At 40.8% G+C, this 23,079-nt stretch overlaps 1 protein-coding gene across 7 annotated transcripts in view; it reads right to left on the bottom strand.

Moving 5' to 3' along the window:
• Positions 1-23,079, bottom strand: part of prox1a (prospero homeobox 1a) — a 139,126-nt gene that overhangs the window by 50,203 nt on the left and 65,844 nt on the right. The window contains exon 5 of one of the 7 annotated variants that reach the window (XM_043695842.1): positions 17,025-17,139. The exons of the other annotated variants lie outside the window; for them this stretch is intronic. Within the exon in view, the coding sequence (XP_043551777.1) occupies positions 17,119-17,139 (21 nt within the window). The 3' untranslated portion in view covers positions 17,025-17,118. Of the gene's footprint in view, positions 1-17,024; positions 17,140-23,079 lie in introns of those variants that run through there. 7 annotated transcript variants of the gene reach the window in all.

The raw sequence follows: 23,079 nt of genomic DNA on the forward strand, positions 1-23,079 counted from the left end.
GTTTTTGCACAATACATTGTTGCAACATGTTTAGATTCCAGTTGAGATTTTGGTGGTGCTCCCAAGTTCCTGCCTTGATCTCACTTTTAGAAAATAAGAATCCCATCGTTGGATTACTTGTCATAGATGATTCCAAAAAGTAATTCGGCTGATGCATAATTTTGACATGCAATTGTTAAGTAGTTTAGAAATGCATTGCACTTCAAAAAATGTAGAATTAAGAACCTTATTTAAAATAAACAAAAAATTATTTAACTAAATAAATGACCAGAAGTGTTACACTTTTCAACACCATTCAGGATTTTATACTTGAAGCCAAAAATCCTTGGATATCAGCTTCAGCATCATGTTTGCCCTCTTGTAATTTCCCAGTCTGTCTTTTGAGTACTTATATTTTGGCGCACAATCTCAAATTGTACTAAACTATAGCTATGTATAAATTACTTCAACTTTGTGGTCTCTCAATAAAACTTTAAAATAATTCCTAAATTGCTGCATTTGTATTTGTTCTTCCCTTTATGTGCAAGTACAAAATGGTTTTGGATGCACATCATTGTGAAAGATGGCAACCTAATGCAGGTGTGAAGTCCAAATCTGATACCCAGACACACTACAACCAAACAGCGAAGACACTTTCAAGAAGCTATTTCAGACTGCTGGGAATTTATATTGGCTGCAATTCATTTCTCACCCAACACTAAGCTGCACTTTCAAAGTGGCTCAGACAGAGCCACAAAGATTTGGGATATAATTTGGGATTTTATAAGACGGGTGAAATCAACAATAACAGCCTTCTTTTACATGGCATCTTTATCATAGAAAAAAAAATGTTCCAATTTGCTTTGTCGAGACACAAGGCAAAATCAGAAATGTTGGGCTGAATATAATATGCCTCAGCTGGATGAATTTTTGGGAATGAAAAATAGGGCAGGTGGCCAGCTTCTCATCCACCCCAAAACTGGCATCTTGCCCACCATATTTAAATAAATAAGGGCCTACTGAGCTCATTAAGAGTTCCAGTAATGCCAACATTATCCTGCCCACACCATAACATGGTTGGCATGGACAGGTGGGAATTGTGTGGGCACAGAGTCTGTAATGATAAACAGGGTGCCCATTACTAAAAGTGTGCGATGGAGGGAGGTACTATATTTTGGAGAGTGTCCTCTGCATTTTTGTAGAAGGTAGTAGTCTCCCTTCCTCTCCACTGAGAGTTACAACCCATGCCTTCAACCCCTTTCTCAAGGTAACCAAATGCTCCCTGCCCAATCACAAAGAACTGTGAATGCTGGAAATCTGAAAATAGAAATAGATGGAGAAACTCAGCAGGTCTGGCCGCATTTTTGGAGAGAAAGCAGAGTCAACATTTCAGGTCCACTGACGCTTCTTCAGAAGCCTCCTGCCCACTGCGTCTTACCTGTTTGGGTCAAGGGATCCACTAGTCTCAATCCTAGGACTGGCTGCAATCCCAGCAGTGTCCATTAGTCTGGTGCTGCCTGAATATATGGAGCTGTCAATCAATCACACTGGCTGCCATCCACTGAGGGCAGATGTCCCATTCCCTTTTAATTCCTGTGTACAGCATGTTACCGCCAATGAGACAGACTTCTACTGGACCTGTTCTCGCTAGCTGCTGAATTTCCTCTTGTTTTCTGCTCCTTACCTATGTTTCTAAAATTCATTACAAGTTGGTATTAAACATTAAAAAAGGTTCATTCTGTAAATGGAAAAAACTCAGTTATGAGCAGAGTCAAAATGTGTTACTGGAGGAGATAAAAGGCTGATTACTGCACAGGTTTTTAAAGCATGAATGGTTTCTTTTTATTAATTTACAGGGTATCACTGGCTAGGCCAGCATTCATTGCCCATTCCTAAGAGTCAACCACATTGCTGTGGGTCTACAGTTGATATAATTCTGGTTAAGTGATATTTCTTAGAGCTTAGATATCTCAGATTCTGTTTTTGTAGAATTAGTAGCAGCAGCATTGGAGAATCATAAAACACTGAAGGAGGTTATTCGTCCCAATGTGCTCATTTTAGAGTCATGGAATCAGAGATGTACAGCACAGAAAAGTTGTACAGCAACTGTCTGTCTCTTGGAAACAGCATGGAAACAGACCCTTTGGTCCAACTCATCTATGCTGACCAGATATTCTAAACTGATCTGGTCTCTTTTGCCAACATTTGGCACATATTCCTGTAATTCTTTCCTATTCATACTCCCATTAAAGCTGCTTTTTAAATGTCATAATTGTATCTGCCCCCACCATTTCCTCTGGCAGCCCATTCCTTACATGCACCATCTGCATGAAAAAGTTGCCCCCTAGGTCTCTTAAATCTTTCCCCTCTCACCTTAAACCTATGCCCTCTTTGGACTTCCCTACCCTGGAAACAAATATCTTGGCTATTCATCTGATCCATGCCCCTCATGATTTTATAAACCTCTATAAAGGTCATCCCTCAGCCTCCACGCTCCAGGAAAAACAGCCCCAACCTATTCAGCCTCTCCCTATATAGTTCAAATCTTCCAACTCTGAGCAACACTTTTTAAATCTTTTCGAAACCTTTTCAAGTTTAATTACATCTTTCCTATAGGAGGGAGACCAGAATTGCACACAGTACTCCAAAAGTGACCTAATCAATCAATGTCCTGTACAGCTGCAAAATGACATTCAATGCATTGACCAATAAAGACAAGCATGTCAAACACCTTCACTACCCTGTCGACCTGCAATTTCACTTTCAAGACATTTCCAACTAATCCTATTCTGTTGTGTCTTCCCCACAACATTTTACCTGTTCAAGTATTCAATCCATAAGCCTTAATAGCCTCAAGGGTTAAGTTACAATAGTCCTACCGAATCACAGGTTCCTTTCTCATTAGAGACAGACAATTGGTGGTGGTTTAACCCAAGGGTCACCATGCTTGAGGAGATGGCAAAGTTAACAAGGAGGGACATTCATGGTTACCTCAGCCAGTGTTAGGATTAAACCTGCACAGCTGACATCACTCTGCATTGCAAACCAGCCATCCAGCTAACTGAGCTAACTGACCTCCCTTCTACACCTAGTAGTGCTCAAAACTAGCAACCAATCCTGATGCACTTTCCCAACATTGAATGTTACTGACAAAAATACAGAGTCTGCACCTTGCACACTGCAATTCTATTGCTACATCTTGATCCTGGTCACACTGCATTAAGTTCGATACAACGAAAGGTCTGCTGACTGAGTACTGCAGCTGACAAACAGAAGTCACAGATCAATCACTGCAGTTGGTAACTTTACGCAAAACATTTAAAAGAATATTGGAAATGCCTTATGAATTCTCTTTGATAGACTATTGCTTTCTAAATGTCATTCAAATAATCAATGTTATGTACAATTTGAAAGGGCTATTACAATGTAAGCAGGCATAAAACGTAAAAAGGTTATTCAGAGAATAATTTGTGCTTTGTCAGTGCACTGTCTTTTTTTTAAACTCAGTTTGCTCACTGAAATCCTTACACCTTTGCTTTTGAACTATGGGCACCTGCATTTTAACTTTATTGTTAGCAGAAATACGTGCTTCACTGTAGGCTGTGACCCCCAGCAGCTGTTTGAAGAACCAAGTCTTTGCTCCAATTGATAATCCTCTCCGGAATGAAGAAAGAACTGAGCTGACAGAGCTGTGGGTAAGGAGAACTGAATGTCAGACAATAGATATACCACATTCAGTCTTTGAACTTCTCCCATCTCTGAAGGACGATTAATTATGAAGGCCTTTGGGGTAGGTCAAAGCAAGGGAGAAGCTATTGCTGGTTGAGCTCTCCTGCTGGTATTCATGTTTGTTAAATGGCTGTGCCTTTCGGGACACAGCAACAGCAGCAGCAACCAAAATAACCAATACATCATTTAAAGGAAGTGAAAGAATGTTTTTGATACTGTATGTGACTGCCCCTGTGTAATTCCATTCTCACTGTGAACTCGTCCACTCACCCAAGAACAATTTTCAGAAGAGCCACAGGGTAGGTCAGAGCGGAGATGGCCTCTCAGCAGTGTATTAAAAGGGACACTCTTTTCACTGCAGCAATTGAGGGAGGCAAAACAGACAAACACAAAGACTTGAGACTTTTTCTCAAACATTAAATGGAGTAACTGATAAGGTCAGACACATGATACCCTAAGACAAATCCAAAACTTTCAATTCAAAAGACACATCCATGCTACACCACGCAAGGAGAATCTTTCAAAGCACAAAAGATCATAGCATTCCACACAAGCCACTCAAACTTTATAAAGTAAGAGAAAAAAATGTTGTAAGTAGTAAAGCATGACAGAACAGCCTTCAACTATTCTGGGAGAAAGATGAGACTTTCCCAGCCAACAAAAAAAAACTTATTTCCCAGAGGTTCCTCTGAACTCTGATACATTTGAAGACACGGCTATTGAGAGCAAGAACAATTATGTGCTATACTTCAGCGGTGAAGTCATATTCATCTCAAACAGTATCCCAAGAAGAGGGTAACATCTTACTTGACGTCTTTGCCCACAAATGAATTACTGGATCTGGTAAGCACCTGCAAGTTATCAAATCCCACAAAAAGAAGAGAAAAAAACCCAGAAGAAATGAGCAGTAAATTATGTAGAAAGAAAAACCACAATTATAAATTATGTTCTGCTTTGGTTCAGTAAGGCTTAGAAATTAAGTCTGTGGATGGAATTTTGCAAAGGGGATTGGAGTCTCAGCATCCAGTTGGACAGCTAGCGAGAGCTCGATGTCACCTCTTTGCCGGAAGGTCTGGCCAGTTAGAGGCCGGCAGCTTTACCAGAGATGCTATGGCTGTGGCTGCAATCAGAACGACACCCACCCAAAGGCTAGGACTGTCACTAGATCTCGGGTCAGATGCAATAGTGGGAAGATGGTTGTGGGCGGTGGGCAGCGTGGTTCACAGCAAAGGCTGTCAGCAGGCCTCCCACTTCCCAGAGGCAGGCACCTCGATCAGGAATCAAATTCCTCTGACAGGGGAACCCATCTCTATCCGGTCACTGCTGTGTTAATTCCTTCCACTGATGGCAGAGACCTTTGAATGAGTGAGTTATTAGTTGAATACTTAAGGGCCTCAATTAGAGTAGGATGGGGAAGGCCAAAGATCACTCTTATACTGGATGTAAATTGGGACAAAAGCAGGAAAGCTGATCAAATGTCTTCTTGCCATAGCTGAGAGGGATGGAGGGAGGGCGAGACAGAGCAAGGGCAAGAGAGCGCAGGATGAAGGTGCAGAGAGGAGACAGCGGTCACACAGAGGAGGTTAGGAAGAGAGGGGAGACCAAGAGCAGGGAGGAGTGGGGCAAGATGGGAGAGGGCGCAAGTGTGGGGAGAATAGAAAGGACTCTGAAGGGAAGAATGAGGAGAAAAGTAGTGAGTGTGATGGGACTTGGGTGGAAAGAAAAGTGTGTGGGGAGTTGGGGGATGGAAGAGAGTGAGGAGAAATGTGTATGTGTTAAGGAGGGGGAGGAGAGATTGTGGTAGGAGTGGAGTGAGAGGGTGCACATCAGTGAATGTGAAAAGATTTGGAAAGCACTGACAGAACAAAATCAACATCGGAAGATCTTAAGAGAAATCTTATTCATTCCCAGAGTATAGTACAAGGTGAAATATATCTTTGATGTTTCTAAATTTGGCAATTGTACAATTTGCTGAATCTGCTACGTTTAATATTTCATATGTTCTTTCTGTGACTAATACTTGTCAATCAGAAAAGCATATTTTGTTTGACTTGCATTCATTTCAACAAGATCAGCAATTTCTTTAAATTCTAATGTCAAAATAACTAAAAAGAGGCATTCCAAATAGCCAATTTAAATTAATACATCATCCACTCATCATAATTATTTGAAAAGAAGAGGATGCAATTAATCAGTGTCAGTCTCCGCACAAATCATTACTTCCCCAACAAACATTCCAGAAGTCCATTTACCAAAAAGGGACTTCTTCAAAAGTGTCAATAAATAACATTGAGGTTGGGGTGAAGGAAATAAAACATCTACATGCTGCTAAAACATTAAAGGGCTTTTATCCATCACTCTCTGCAACACAGCAATGTGCCCTATAAACATTGCTAGCCCATTTTGAACTGAAAAGCAGTTTTGAAATGGATACAGAGCAGAGCAGCTTCTGATTGTAATAATAAGCAAGTTTGTCTGTTATTTGTATCATTGTACAGGTAATGATACAGGTGGTGTGGCAGTTATATGATGCTTAGAAGAAACAAATTTTGTTATTCAAAATATCAGGGTGGATATTTTCAAACTACCAAAGGAATATTGCACAACAATCAACATATCACCCAAATCCTGTATCATAAAACACAATGCAGAAAAAACAAATCAAACATTCTTTAGACAGACAAGGATCAAGAGATGTAGTACCAGGGAAAACATTCAGAGAAGTGGTCAAGAAACAAATATTTAATTTGAGGCATTGACGAAAATTGAAATGTGCTATCAGTAGATTTAGCTTTAGTTGATCAACACAGCATGGAGGTTTGAACCGCAGAGGAAACTATCATATCTAGAAAGGCCAAGAACAGGAAGGAGGGTCTCAGTACCAGATTGAGTTGGGTAGAGCTGCAGCAAATAGTCCTCGTAATGAAAGTGATATTTTCATGGAAACTAAACTTGGTGCCAAACAGCATGTGTACTGTGACGACGTTCTTGAAAATTTCTCAAGATTCTAAGAGACAAGACGGGGGGGGGGGGGTGCACTTAATTGTGCAAGAGACCAATAGTCTGCTTTCCTAACAGCAGGGTGAAATTGCTTGTGCTTCTGCTGAAGATATTTTTAATATACTTGCATATTATTCATTAAATGACAACTTTGCCTGAATTTTTTTTATATTAAAAAAAATTATTCAGACATACCAGGATATGCTCTGGGGCAGATGGGGCTTAAACTAGGACTTTCTGGCTCAGGGACACTGCCAATGCACTACAAGATTTTAACCTCCCCAAAATTCAGTGTGCTTTTTCAATTGTATAATCAGCAAACAGGAAATTTCTGCATAAACATGGCACGCAGATGATGCAGTCTACCTGCTGGTAGTTTCTTGTTACAGGAGTATTTTTTTAAAAATCTATTGGACAGGAAGCACTGATAAGTGAAATCAGGTTCTGGCAGTCAAAGAGAAATGGGGCATGGCTTACTGAGGGAGGAACACAGCATGGGAAAGAGGCAACAATTTGAAGACTTCTCACCATGGTTAGACAGAGGAAGCTGCACTATATAGGGAAGGTCAACATCAAAAGATGCTAGGCCAAGCATGATTGCGGAGAGATCAAGGTTTCTAAGGACAGAGATGATACAGGATGTTAGGTTGAGGGTAGAGGGTAATGGGTGACAGAACATAAAGCAGGTTAAGGTGATGGAGCATGAGTCAAAAGTGAAGGAGGAAAAGTCAGAAAGGTGATTGATCAAGGAAGCAGCATGATGGCTTAAAGTTCCAGGAATGCAGATCTCAGGTGGAGAGGTGGTGGCAGCAGTTCCAGGGAACCCAATGGCAGGCAGAGAGGAGGATGACCATTGCAGTTCCCAAGAATTCCTCAGAAAGCAAAACTGACACTAAAGGCTTACAGGGAATGTGCCTAAGTGCCTTTTAAATATAACTGATAGAGTGAAAACAGTAAGTCAACCTGTCTCAGTACACGTGGCAAGTGTTGTTTTGAGTGCAATACAGGCAGATTGCACGATACAAAGTGTAGCAGGGTAGCAGAACAGAGTGCAGAATACTCTGTTACAGCCGTTGAAAAGATGCAGAGAAGAGAGATCAACATTAACATTTGAGAGGTCCATTCAAATCTGATAACAGTGGGGAAAAAGCTGTTCTTGAATCTATTCATACCTCTATTCAAACTTTTATTCAACTTGTATTCAAAATTCTCTGTCTGACAGAAGAGGGTGGCAGAGAGTTTAACCAGGGTGGGAGGTGCCTTTAATTTTATAGATTGTTTCCCGGAGGCAACGGGAAGTATTGATCAAGTTCGTGGATGGAAGGCTGGTTTATGTGATGGACTGGGCTGTGTTCATGGCTCCATAGTTTCTTGCAATCTTGGGAAGAGTAGCTGCCATATCATGCTATGATACAACCAGATAGGATGCTTTCTGTGATACATCTATAAAAATTGATAAGAATCCTTGTGGACATGCCGCATCAATGTGGGTGGACCAGGACAGATTGTTGGTGATCATCACTTCCAAGACTTGGTGCTCTCAACCATCTCCATCTCAGCACCTCAGCACAGCCCTCCACGCCACTTCCTGAAGTGGAGCAGCTGGAGCTTTCAATCATATGAGGTAGTGGCAGGCTCATTGACTTCCTACATCCCCTGCTGCATGACCTACTGTGCTTCACTACTGTGAACTGATTAAATGGCTGGCCACAAGTTAGCCTGCTTATGAGTGAAGTGCCAGGTACTTCTAGTTCTGCCACCAACAACCTCATTGCTAAAGATTTTGGCCTGGGTGTTAGGGCAAAGAATGAAATTGATGGTGTGACATGAAGTTTGAAGTCGCAGCTAAAAACAACACTTTTGGTCTTCCAAATCTTGCCTATAAGAAATAAGGCTCAGTAAAGAATGGCTATCAGACTGGCATCAGATAAATCAGAGGCAGAGGAGGAATTCGGAAGATCAGTGATGAGGCAGTCATTAGACTACATGGAAAACTGACTCCCCATTTGGAGGGTCTCCATAATTACAAATATCTACAAATTAAAGTATCCAGATCAAAGTGATTCAAACAAAGGAGTTGCAGGAGAAATTGATGTGGAGCTGATGACATATCCAAGGATTTGAAGACATGTTTGAAAAGGAAAAGGTTTAAGGATGGTGGTTGAGTGAAGGTGGGTTGCTACATCCTTAGCATCTCTTGTTTGGTGCAAAAATAAATGTTTTCCTCATTTAAAAACTCTGCCATCGTCCTCTTTCAGATTGGAGGATTAATTACTCAATAACAAGGTGTCAGGTGAGAAAAAATATAACAGTTAAACAACCTGTCAAAAATTTCATACAGAGCTCACAAATGATGAATCACAACATAGGTTGAAGTCCTAGATGGACCCTTGAATTGTTAGCAAAATACTAACATTCAAGCCAACTTAAAAGAGCAAAAGCTTCTCAATTGCTAACAACTCAAAGTCAACCTTATGACCTGAGTTCCTCTATTCCCCCACATTTCTTTGCAATTGTCTAAAAAGAACAGACACAGCAGCTTGGTGTTGTACTTTTCCTCTCCTAAATAGAGCACTTCCTAAGATTCAAACATGCTTGCCTGATAAACCCTATGATTTATAAGGCAGAACAGTTGCTTTACACTACCACAGTAACCAATACCTTAAATATAGCACTGAAAAGGTTAAATAACTATGATGATTATTTGCCAACTTTACTTGAGTTCACTATTCAAATAAAGATTCAGAACATTGCATTACATATTCAAATGTTGAAACCGATTTCAGGAAAATGCTTTTCTAAACATGTTTTAATAATAATTAAACACAAAATTTTGTCAGACTGAAAAAAGTACAAGTCTAGGGAAGGATCTCAAAAACATACGTCCAAGGCCAATATCTAATGTTTTTACAAAAAAGGCAAAAGAAACTTATATCTGCAACTAGTCTCACTTTTCACATAGGAATATATTGTACTAGCTTCTAAATTTTGACTCCATCTCTTTCTGATCAACCCCATCTTACCTATCACTAAAACTGAATAACAAAGATGACTAAGTAATAATTACAAACAATCTTTCCTTTAATGTGTGGATATTGAGATACCAGATTTCTAGGATTTATCAACATTTTAAAATCCAGTTTAGAGCTGTGCCAATGGATTTTAGTACTGGAACAATCATAATTGTGAACGCATTAAATTGTCAAAATGTAAGTATTAACCATAAATATGAAACTAAAGTTTGCTACATCATATGTTTGTACAATTCGAAGTGGATCTCATTTCTGATTAATATGGTTGCTAGAACCACAATTACATTTTGAAAATAATTAAAAATCATACAACACCAGGTTGTAGTCCAACAGTTTATTTGGAAGCATTAGCCTTCAGAGCATTGCTCCTTCATCCGGTAACTGGTGGGACAGGATCATAAGAAACCAGCCCCATTAGTTATTCGATGAAGGAGCAGCACTCCGAGAGCTAGTACTGTGCTTGGACTATAACCTGGTGTAAAACACCAATATTCTACTTCACACACACCTTTCAATATAACCAGCTTCCATCCCTCACCACTTCCAAATACAAACATCAGTTATGCAAACATCAATAATCCAAATTTCAGATTATCCAAACAGGAACTCAAGGTCCCATAAAAACGTTATCAGTCAACCGAACTATCAGTTATCTGAACAAAATACTTCCCGCCCACCTCGTTCAGATAATCAAGGTTGTTCTGTACCCAGTAATTCAGCCATGACAAGCATTTCATCCTGGTGTGATTTTAAACTTTGTCCACTCCAGTCCAATACCAGCACTTCTACATTTTGAAAATAGACTGAAGGACAAAGTTGAACAAAGTTTTCTAACATAAGTATGCAGTGAGATTCCCCAGTGATCAAAACAAAGACTAATGATTTTCTTGTTAAATATAAAAATACTTCATTTGGAAGACAGAGTGAATAATTTAGAAGTTTTCAGAAGATATAAAAGTTGACAGTAATAATAAGGAGGATAGTAGAATATAGATAAAGACATTAAATGGGAAGACTGATCGTAAGTGCAATTTAGTGCAGATGATTGAGATATAAGTAATCTGATTTTCAGAGGTACATATTACAAAACTAATAGTGGTAATGGTTTGCTACCACAAAGGAAGTGTAAACGTTTAGGACTGACTCTTTTCCACAAATCGGAGTTAGGTGGTGTTCACCTGATGATGCTCCCCATCGTCTTGTCTGCCACTTAAGATGGGTAGTGGAATGTTAAGCCAATAGATCCTGTAATTGGTTTTTAGTGTCTTCATTTGTGGTTAGCCCATGTTGAGTCACATCTAGGCAGGTAATATACAAATATCATGGTGCCTCCTCATTTGCATGATTATAGAGTTCAGCAAACACAATGGATACTACTGGCTGAATTGAATGTTCATCATGAGCTAAGCTGTGTACGTGACTGACATATGCTGCAATTAAAATGAGGAGCTGCACTTATTATAAGGATAGTTCTGTTGCCTGGGCAGGAATTGGTTGGAAGGAGAAGCACTCCAAATTAAATCAGAGAAGACACGGATCTCCTGACGTTTCCAATATGGTGCTGGGGGCATTATTACAGGATATCAAATGGACATGACAGGAAAATGTTTTCACAGGAGTTCTGAAAGCACTGACAGCAAACCCTGAAAGGGAACAGGAGTAGTTGGCCAGATAATTCAATTCCTGGAGTTGTGCCGGAGAGCCAGATTATACCATAAAGAAGTTTAATGACTTCACATGGGCGATCAAGATCAGTAAATGCCTCTTCAAAGTACAATTCATACGAAACACCTACGAAAGCTTTAACTTCACACACTGCTCACTGCACCACATTTCTTCACTGGCCTATCAAAAATCCTCTGGCAGTCTGGACAAGGCTAACATTCAGATATTCTACTTCACACACATCTTTCAATATAACCAGCTTCCATCCATCTCTCACCACTTCCAAATACAAAAATCAGTTATGCAAACATCAATAATCCAAATTTCAGATTATCCAAACAAGAACTCAAGGTCCCATAAAAACGTTATCAGTCAACCGAACAATCAGTTATCTGAACAAAATACTTCCTGCCCACCTCATTCAGATAATCAAGGTTGTTCTGTACTTCCAGTAATTTAGCCATGACAAGCATTTCATCCAAATAATCCTACACATTCTTCCCCCTCTCTTACAGGGTAAGGAAGTTCAAAAACCAGAGAGTCGAGGAACCAGAGGAGGATGCTTGCATCACCTGAATAGTGCTCTGCATTACTGGGATGGCTGTGGAAGAGCTCAGCATCCAAGAACATTCAAGATGATGATGTGTTCCTGTCTAACTCCTTCCTTTCAGATCTTGTTCCACTTTCACCTGCAATCTGGCATGAAGTGATGGAAGTTGGATATGGTGTCATGACATTATGCCTTCCAACTCATCCCAATTCACAGCCCTACAGCATTTATTATTTGAGATATCAGAGAACTGCACCTAGACACCTACTGTAGATACAGGAGAAAGGGTGAGAGCTGATACAGACTTCTCAGGAAGAAGTACTTGCTTGACAGACCAATTTCAGCCACCAGCTCAATTACATTTTTTTATTCATTTCTGGAACATGGGCATCTGTAGATGCCCTCAAGAAGTGTCCTCTTGTGTAGTCGACATGCTGTAGGTGGACTCCACGCCCTTGGGGGGGGGGTTCAGGTGTTTGCAATATCCAATGCCTCCAACGATTTGTTGCCCAATGCTGCTCCCATCATGCCATCCTGCACGAACCATTAAAGCAAGGTTGATCCCCTAGCTTGATGGAATAGTTAAGTGGCAGGTAGGCCAGGCTGAGGTTGAAGATTGTGCTGGAGTGAAATTCTGCTGATGATCGCTCACAGCACCTCATGGATCCATTTAGCATGGTAACAATGCCACAATACAGAATGGATGATATTCTCAATGTGAATGCTGGACTTCATCACCACTAAGGACTATGTGGTGGTCACTCTTACTGATCTGGTCATGGACAGATGCACCTTCAGCCAGCAGACTGGTAAGAATGAGGTCAAGTTTTTTCCTCTTGTTAGTTTCCTCACCACTCATCCAGCCTAGCAGCTGTCCTTTAGGACCCAACCATATTGATCAGTAGACAATGAAATCCTCCCCCACCCCAGAGTACATTTTCTGCTTGTACCACCCTCAGAGTGTTGTTCAACATGGAGACACATTGATTAATCAGCTGAGGTAGGATGGTATGTAGTAATTGCTTCAGTTTAAGCATGGGCAAGGAAATCTGCCAATGAGACTTTGTAGGGTCTGGATTCAATGTTGAGGATGCCCATGGCAACTCCTTCCTGCATACAACTGTGCTGCCACCTTTTTTGGGTCTGTCCTGCTGGTGGGACATGATGCATCCAGGGACGATGGTGGTGGTGTTGAACTGTTCTACTTTAAAGATAATGCCAGGTTGTTGATTAATGTGAGTCAGCTCTCCTAATTTTGGCACTAGCTCCCAGATGTTAGTAAGGAGCACTTTGCAGGGGTGACAGGGCTTTTTCTGCTGTTGTCTTTTCTGATGGTCAATGGCAGATTGTCTGTCTGGTTTCATTTCTTCAAACTGACTTCATAGCAATTGATAAACTGAGTGATTTGTTTGGCCAAGCCAAATGGACTTTTCTGACAAATCAACAATGGTTTCATGGTCATCAGTAGGATAGGATGCCAGATTTATTTTACTGAATTAAAATTTCATCACCTGCTGTGGTGGGATTGGAACACAGATCTCCAGAACATTAGCTGAGTTTCTGGATTAATAGACTAGTGATAATACCACTGGGCCATCACCTCCCTACTGACCCAACTCTCATCTTATAGCATGGCAGAATCAGGGTCAGGATCTGTATAGGGTAACCCATCAGGCATGAGTGAGGCTGGGAAAAATGACACAGCATGCACCAAAAGACTGTGCTACAGATGAATTCTGCTAAATGGGATAGTTGAGGACTTTGAAGAAGTGGCATAAAGGAGAGGATTCAATGACATGTTGTCAGTTTAGAAACTTGGTGTTTGGCAGGCCAGCTAATAATCCTGTCTCTATCAAGGAGCATGGAATGATTGAATTCTAACTTTGCACAAGGCTTCACATGCAGCTTTGACTCCATCCTTTCCAACATAAAAATAGTGGTCAACTACCAAAGGATCTAGCCATGATGGAATGTGTGTAACGGTGACTAATTTCAGTTTCCAGAACAGCACAGGCAAAAAAGCACCCAACATCTCAGTGCTCCAATAAAAAGATAATGAGCTCTAGTTTGCTGCTGTACCACCTCAAAAACATTGCTGCTCTGCTAACTGTGGATCTCAATGCTCAAAAATGTATACACATTCTCCTATAGGCCAGCATGCTGTCCTCCAGCAGATTACCAGAATTGTTGCGTCACCACTGCAGTTGCATGGCAAAATCTTATGCTGTGTGCAGAGATATCCCTAGTCCCCAAACACTCACCTCTGGATCATCTTGGCGGCCCAAAGATCCCAGAAGGCATTATAACAGAGGCCAGGATAGCAGGCAGCGATATGGTCACACATCAACTGCATGTTGATGGTATGGTAGCCCTTGTACTTCCAGTGACTCTTCTCATTTACATATGGGGCCAGCAGATGGCTCTCTGCATTATTGATATCTTGCTACCCTGGCAAAACCACATGTCCACTCTTCTTGCTTCCTTCTGGTAGATTGCTCCTCTACCATGCAGAGCTTCTGTCCTTTTCTGTGTAGCACTGAACAGCAAACCAGAAAAAGCTGGCCCATCACCTGCTTCCACCTGCAAAGATCTGCTTCTATACAAGCTCAGCACAAAGGTGTTCTTCATTCTGACAGTTAGATTCTTGCCCTCTGTTATACATTGCTACATTCTACTAGAGGCGGAATAGCTCAATGACTATTTCCTTGTTGAATCATAGGCACCTCTAACATTGCTCCTGGTTTAGTTGAGAATGTTTGTGGGCAAGGTCGTCTCCAGAGAGCCCTCCCCCATCTCCCGCTGTACACAGCTTCCCCTCTGTGCAGCCTGTGTTCCAGGTATTTGCTGTGTTGTAGGCCATACGAAACTGCAACCATAACTCCAGCAGGCTTTCTGCACAGGGCATAAAACTGTTCTGACCTCACTGTCAGGATGTAGCAACACTTCCTTCAGAATCTAACAGATCTGACCAAAACTTCTCTAAGAGTATATCACAGTACTTCCACAAATTTTCTAAAGTAAATACAAGTCAAAATCACCTAACCAGCAAGGTGGATAACTGGACCTTTAACACTAACTAAAGGATCCTGAACACATGTTCAACAGAAAATGGTCAGGACATGATGTTGACGGTCTTATGTACTACAAACTAGAAGAATGTGTTTCAAATTAAGCTGTTAGCATCATAATCTGCCCAGTGTGAAAGTGTCCAGACCACAGTAGTGCCCTGAACTACATGGCACACTACATGTTCCATGCCAGAAACTGTGTGTCTGTAATTTCCACCAACTCTAAATTCCACAGATCCAACTCACAGGAGAACTTTTCTGCCAAGTTTCATTTATTTCAATTGACAGCTATACAGTAAGATTCTGAAGTGGCTCAACTGTCTGCTAAATATAATAAGTAAACACTGGCTTAAACAAGTCAACCATTGATAGCTGCAGGAGTTGATGCAATCTGGCACACTTCTTTACAGTAACAAAATAATTTATCTTTACTGGATTACCAACATCTTACAATATGTGATTCATCAGTTTACAAAGGTGCAGATAAACAGTTAAGTATGTATAAGAAAAATGCTCATCATAATAGTGCATGTAATATTGCCCACAGCAAAGCCACAATATCCTTCAGCTGGTTTCTCTGTAGTGCATTCACTTCTCACTTATTGGTATACATCCACAATGAAATATGAAGAGAGAGTACATAGAAAACACAAGTAGACTGCAAAGTTGTCTCAAAACTGAACTAGCCATCAGATTACTAATGATTAAGTGGGTTTTTGTTCCTATGCAAGGTGGTGGCATATAATTTCCATGACCTATAGGTTTGAAATATTGCATAAAATCTAAAAAAAAAGGCAACAATAGTTATCATCATCAGAAAAACCGTTCAAAAGTATCCTGAGGTTGTCTTTACATTTTGTCTTATGACATAACATTTGTGCACTTTCTTCACAATTAAAGAGAGCATCAAACCTGCTGCTGATTGTATGTTTTTCCTAATTAAAGCTTTTTTGTATTGCCACTTTAAATAAAACTGATGTCCTGGAGCTCAATTATGCTCAGTGCTCAGCTGCCTTAGGCTGGCACAGCCCCTGAAAGTGAATGAGATACACCAACCTAAAACCACTAAATTGCAATTAGAATCTAGCTGGAGTCAATCCGTAGTTTAACCCCTTCACAATAAAAACAGATGGTCAGCTTTGAGGAAACTATTCTGCAGCTAGTGCAAACGGCATTATGGGTTAAGATGCCATTTTCTAGGCATTATAACAGACAGTATGACCCAAAATTCAATCACCCTTACATGTGGGCAGCCAGGAGGGTGGGCAAATGCTGCATACACCTTTGCATGTTGTCCCAGGTAGGATGTTACATTTTTGCTAGAGCCTCATTAAGATAATTTCAGCAGGGCAATCAGAATAGACCATGCTGTTAAGGGTCTCTTGATGTGATGGTACTGTCCTATCTTATCTCAGGAGAAAAGATCTGGCTTAAAGTCCCATTTTCCCCCTAGATATGTCACATATTTTTTGTTCTGATTCTTAATGAGTACAGTAAATAAATAATTGGAGATCCAGAGTTCAAACCTCCCTTACTCTTTGTTAGGAGGGTCTTCAGGCCCTGAAGGTCTGGCTTCAAGTCCCACCTGCCCCAAAAGATGTATGATGACATGTCTGATCAGGTTGATTAAATATAATTAGACCATCCTTTTCATTGGTATTAGACAGGAGGAAGAGATATTGCCATGGCAAATGATAACACTGGAGGAGTCATCGCACAGAACTGCTCCATTCCCCATCATCTTTTCCCTTCTTACTTCTAAGTCAGACACCACTTTTATGAAAATGCCAGCTGATTTTCCCAGCCTTTCATCTGTCTTTGCTCAGTTTACAGAAGAATAGCTCACCTTTTTCTCTATCCTTCATTTCAGGTGCTCAAAATGTAGAGGTATATGTGTCACTTCTGGACTTGGATTACCAAATACATATCCAACACTGAATCTTGAATGAATCAAAATTTCCCCTAATGATGTACACAAAACAGAAGCTAACCTTTTGTTTCTATGTGTCTCTGTTCAATTCCACCAATATTCCTGAGGTCGAAGGAGTTGAAGTAGAGTGTGAGTTTGATCCCAAATTGGTTCTCTTCTGTTTTGTCACCAGGACATTCCCCACTGCTGGTAAAATTACAATGGGGATAGGTGAGCACTACTGTTACAATTCTATGCTCCCCCTGCCTTTAATTCAACTCCCATGGAGGGACACATAAAATTCTGGCCCAAGTTGTGAGATTGAGCGTCTAGCATATGGAGCAACATGCAACAAATCACTCTTGTAAAAAGCTTTAACAAATCATATGGCATTTAGTCTTTCCCCATGGTCAGTAATGCAATAAGTGAATGACACATTTCATTATATTTGGTGTCACTGAGTAGAGTAGCTTGACTTGTGCTATTATTTCTTGTTGATTCTATCTCTAAGAAGTTCAAAGCTAAGAAAATCTACATTCATATAAAACCCAAATGCCACAACCAAATTCTGATACATGGTGACCTCATTATTATCCCTATATCAGAAACAAAACAGGCAGCCTCAATTTGCCAATTATGCCAAATGGACATCAATTTTAAATGTAAGCAATCCTGCCAATACTCCAAATGTCCCTTCTTAAACTTTGCTAAATATAAGATAGCAGTCTAACATTTGGAGCAGCAGACCAAGTGTGGTGTATATCAATTACTGAATGGACCACATTTTTTCTTCACCACCCCCCCACCCCCAACCAAGAATCATGATTAATACCATTAAATACCCACTTCAAAACTTCTGCATTTTTTGTATCTATGCGTCATGCAGTTTCCAAGTCCTTCATTCTTTTTAACTCACTAGTTGCCTTTATTTAAAATATTTCTCCCAGCACTTTTAATTTCTCACTTCTGCTTTCTTATTGTTCTCTTTCCTATTGCTTACAGTTGGTTGCAGAGACAGACAACTTGGAAAAAGGAACTGCTGAGGCCACCTATCTAAAGCCTTCACCTCTGAAAAAAAAAAGACTTGTCAGTGAGAAATAAGAATAAATGAGGTAATCGTGCCAATGGTTCTTAGCACCAAGCACTCGCAGGATCTTATTTCTCCACCTCTAGTGGAAGTTTGCCTCAGGAATTCCAGTCTTATAGTCCAGCATTAAAAAAAAGCACTGTTGGAAGTAAGTCATGTATGTTGGCCACTTTATTCCCAGAGCAAGTTGCTGCTGTTTGTCTTGCATCTTGCTTTAATTGCTACTAGATTAACCCTCCCTTCAGGCAGAAGCTGTTCAGGTAGGAATATACTCTGGTTCTACCCCACTTCTTTTTCCAGGGGCTAGTCTCAATGTTGGAGAATATACTGATGTAGGTCTATATATACACTTTATGTAAGTGACACGCTTAGCCACCATTCATGATTCTCACCACCGCCTCTGGACAAGTAGACAGTTGGCACAAAGAAAGATTGGTGAAAGGGAAATTAAACAATTTGGTGGCAGCCACAGCTTGTGCAAGGATTCAAGAATGCTGCCATGAACTGTGGACCCAAGACTTGAATCAACATGATTGCCTGAAAACATTCAAGGCCTATTATGTGAGAATTCTACCCTCTTGCAAAAGCCAGAGAAAAGGCCTCCAGTATTCAAACATCACTGGGGCCGAAATGTAGATGGGAGGATACCAAGTATCTCATACTTTCATAGTTTTTTTATATTATTCACTTTCAAATAGTGATACTAAAGACATGGGGACAGCATTCACATATACAAAGCCTCTTATAAATTGATGGTTCACCATTTCTAACAGGAAAAGGTTGATAAACTGCATAATGTGACATTAACAAATTTTAGAGAGATCATGTTTGAGTGAAGAGGACCAAGCAGCTTCAGGTATCAGGCCTTGGACTCATTTGAATAGGGGTACTAGAAGGTTAGCTTAAAAAAAAAGACTGGATCACAGTTAGCATTGCAGCTACACTTAATTGATGTACTCCGAGAAAAGAATGCAAGCGGAAGCAATGGTGTGGCAGTATCCAGCGATTAGGTTAATGCTCTAGGACCTGAGCTCAAATCCCATAAATAGTGGAATCTAAGTTCCAAAACAAACCTCTGGCATTAAAAGAAACCATTGTCGTATCAACCCATGTTGTCTGGCGTAGACACCAAAGTGGTGTCCTAAAAAGTCTCAAAGAAGTTGGCATCAACTAGGGCACTACAAGGTTCTCTGCGTTAACATCCAAGGAGTAGTGCCAAATTGCAAAGACTGACATTAGCTTTTAAGGTATGATTCCATAAATATGACAATCCTCTGTCTCACTGACAAGACAGATAAAAGATGCAGCGACATATTTATAGAACATAGAACATAGAACATAGAAGAATACAGCGCAGTACAGGCCCTTGGGCCCTCGATGTTGCGCCGATCCAAGCCCACCTAAACTACACTACCCCACTATCCTCCATATACCTATCCAATGCCCTCTTAAATGCCCATAAAGAGGGAGAGTCCACCACTGTTACTGGCAGGGCATTCCATGAACTAACGACTCGCTGAGTGAAGAACCTACCCCTAACATCAGTCCTATATCTACTCCCCCTTAATTTAAAGCATATACAAAGCCTCTTATAAATTGATGGTTCACCATTTCTAACAGGAAAAGGTTGATAAACTGCATAATGTGACATTAACAAATTTTAGAGAGATCATGTTTGAGTGAAGAGGACCAAGCAGCTTCAGGTATCAGGCCTTGGACTCATTTGAATAGGGGTACTAGAAGGTTAGCTTAAAAAAAAAGACTGGATCACAGTTAGCATTGCAGCTACACTTAATTGATGTACTCCGAGAAAAGAATGCAAGCGGAAGCAATGGTGTGGCAGTATCCAGCGATTAGGTTAATGCTCTAGGACCTGAGCTCAAATCCCATAAATAGTGGAATCTAAGTTCCAAAACAAACCTCTGGCATTAAAAGAAACCATTGTCGTATCAACCCATGTTGTCTGGCGTAGACACCAAAGTGGTGTCATAAAAAGTCTCAAAGAAGTTGGCATCAACTAGGGCACTACAAGGTTCTCTGCGTTAACATCCAAGGAGTAGTGCCAAATTGCAAAGACTGACATTATCTTTTAAGGTATGATTCCATAAATATGACAATCCTCTGTCTCACTGACAGGACAGATAAAAGATGCAGCGACATATTTGCATACAATGAGGTGATATCTTGGGAGTCCTTAATATTAACTCTGCATCCAGCCAATTCCTAATCCAAACCTCCAACTCACCCTCAATGCCATATCTCCGTATTTTCTGCAGTAGCCTACCATTTGCATACAATGAGGTGATATCTTGGGAGTCCTTAATATTAACTCTGGATGCTATGAGGCCTCATCGCATCAGGTCAAACTTGGACAAGGAAACTTGCTTTTGATACTCATGCACCATCTTTCTTCAGCTAGGATCAGTATGCCACAATGTTGCAGGAAGCACAGAGTGAAGAATGTGTTCCAGGTTGGATGTTTCAGGGTCCCATCACAAAGAGTGGCTCAAAAGCAACAGCTCTACTCACTGAGCTGTTAATTCGGAAGACTAGACTGGTCTGCACTAGGTGGTGAAGGAATCAAAACGAGGGAAAAACCAGACTTTACCTTGCCTTCACAGAAACACCTGCCACAGATGCATCTGTCCAAGACAATATTGATAAGGACTGTGTGCAGTGATTGCTCTTGTGGCTTCACACTAACATCTTCTATTGTGTTGCGTGGCACGACCACTGTGCCAAATGCGATAGACTTCAACCAAATCTAGAAACTTAAGGCATCAACATCATGAAGTCCTGTGGGCCATTAGAAATAGCAGAATTGTATTTCAACACAATCTGCAACCTCACAGCCTGGCCTGGCATATCCCCATTCCACCATTACCATCAATCGAGGGAATCAATCCTGGCTAAACATAAAACTTTTAAAAAATGGAGTACAGGATAGCATGCCAGGAGGAGGACCAGACATGTCTAAAAATGAAAAGTCAACCTGATGAATCTAAAACACAGACGTACTTGTGCGCTAAACAACAGGAATCAACAAATGACTATATTATTGAAGACCTATGCTCTAAACCAGGCTGTTCCAATACAGTTACAAGACTGGCAATCACCGTGCTTCTGGAAAATCACCCAGTTATGTCCTGTCCACAAAAACAAAAGGATTTCTAACCTGACAAATTACTTCCCATCAGTCTACTCTTGATCATCAGAAAAAAAAAAGTGATGGAAGGTGTCATCTACACAGCTCTCAAACAGCACTTGCTTAGCAACAACCTGCTCAATGTTTATGTTTAGCCAGGACCACTCAGCTCCTGACCTTATTACAGCCTTGGCTTAAATATGGACAAAAATCTTTTACTACAGTGACTTCCCTTGAAAGCAAGGTTAAATTTGACTGTGTGGGAGCAAGGAGCTCTAGTAAAACAGGAATCAGAGAGAAAACTTCATTTCTTAGAGTTTAGAAGGATGAGAAAGGAATCCCATTGAAACTCTCAGAACACAGAGACCTGGATAGAGTGGACGTGGAGAAGATGCATGTCCACTAGTAGGACAGACTAGAACTCTCGTTTGTACATCCTCAGAAGGAAGGAACAACCTTTTAGAATGGTTTTAAGGAGGAATTTCTTCATCCAAAAGTATGGCAAATCTGCATAACTTGCTGCCACAGAAGGCTGTGGAGACCAAGTCCTTGAGTGTATTTGAGATAGATAGGTTCTTGATTTGCAAAGGGATCAAAAGGGGAGAAGGCAGGACAGGGTTGAGAAACAGATCAGCCACAATCAAGTGGTGGAGTACACCCAATGAGCCAAATGGCCTAAATCAGTTTCTAAATCTTATGGTCTTATACTTTTTTTTAAAAAAGAGTGCAGAAGAATGAAAGGAGATATGACTGATGTAAACAGGATGCAAAATGATCAATAAAGTAGGCACACACAGAGAATGTTTCCTGTTGTGGGGCAATCTAGAAAGTGAGGTCATACTTTTACAATAAGGGATAGCCAATTTAAAACAGAGATGAAGAGAAATTACTTCTCTCAAAAAGGTTGTGAACCTGTGGAATTCACTACCCAAGAGCATGGTGGTTGAGTAAGTTTGAAGGGGAGACAGGCTTATGGAGAGCAGCAGGAAAGTGAAGCTGAGGCCACTCCTGCTCTTGGTTCTGGTATCTTTGTATAAACGCAGTATCTACAAGAGCAATTCACCTTCTGTTTTCACTGAACCAAAGCACATTCGGCATGTGATATCTCATTTCTTGGGTGACTGCAGCTCCAACAACAGTCAAGAAGCTTGACACCATCTAGGATAAAGTAGCCCACTTGACTGCTACTTGAAACATTCACTCTGTCCACCACCCATGTACAGTCACACCACCTACAAGACGCACTGCAGTAATTCACCAAGGCTCCTAAGATAGCAACTTCCAAATACATGACCATTAGCATCTAGAAGCACAAGGACAAAAGGTACATGGGAACATAATCACCTGCAAACTCCTCACTAACCCACTGACCATTCTGACTTGGACATGGGTCGAAATCCTGCAACTCCCACTCTAAAAGCATATGTATTAACCTGCATGAAACGTGTGGCAGAGGTTCAAGAATGCAGACAGCCACTACGTTAAGGTCCATTTGGGATCAGAGATAAATGCTGGTTCAGCCAGCAATGCCCACATCCACTGAATAAGTAAATTTGAAAAAGACTCTGGGAATGGAGACAGTGGTTCACAGGGTTGGCAGGAAGGATGAATTGTCATTAATTGGGATAACTGACAGCATGAGTGGGCAGGGCGCAGCAGCGATCAATGAAATTGAAAACTGAATGTGGGGAAATCTTCGGCTGGCTGAGGGTAAGTGTGGAACTCCTAGGGCTGGGGAGGACTGCTGACATTGTAATTTGCAATCAAGAATCTCTTACCTCAATATCTAGAGATAAATAACTTATTTTGATTATTGCAGTTATTTCTGAGTGGGGCCTACTATTTTGCTGAGATCCCTCAGGCACAAAACTGTCCTGCAATGGGGCCCTCAAGCAGGGGTTAAGGTTTGGTAAAC

Source organism: Chiloscyllium plagiosum, chromosome 9 (genome assembly GCF_004010195.1).
Source record: "Chiloscyllium plagiosum isolate BGI_BamShark_2017 chromosome 9, ASM401019v2, whole genome shotgun sequence".
NCBI lineage: Eukaryota > Metazoa > Chordata > Chondrichthyes > Orectolobiformes > Hemiscylliidae > Chiloscyllium > Chiloscyllium plagiosum.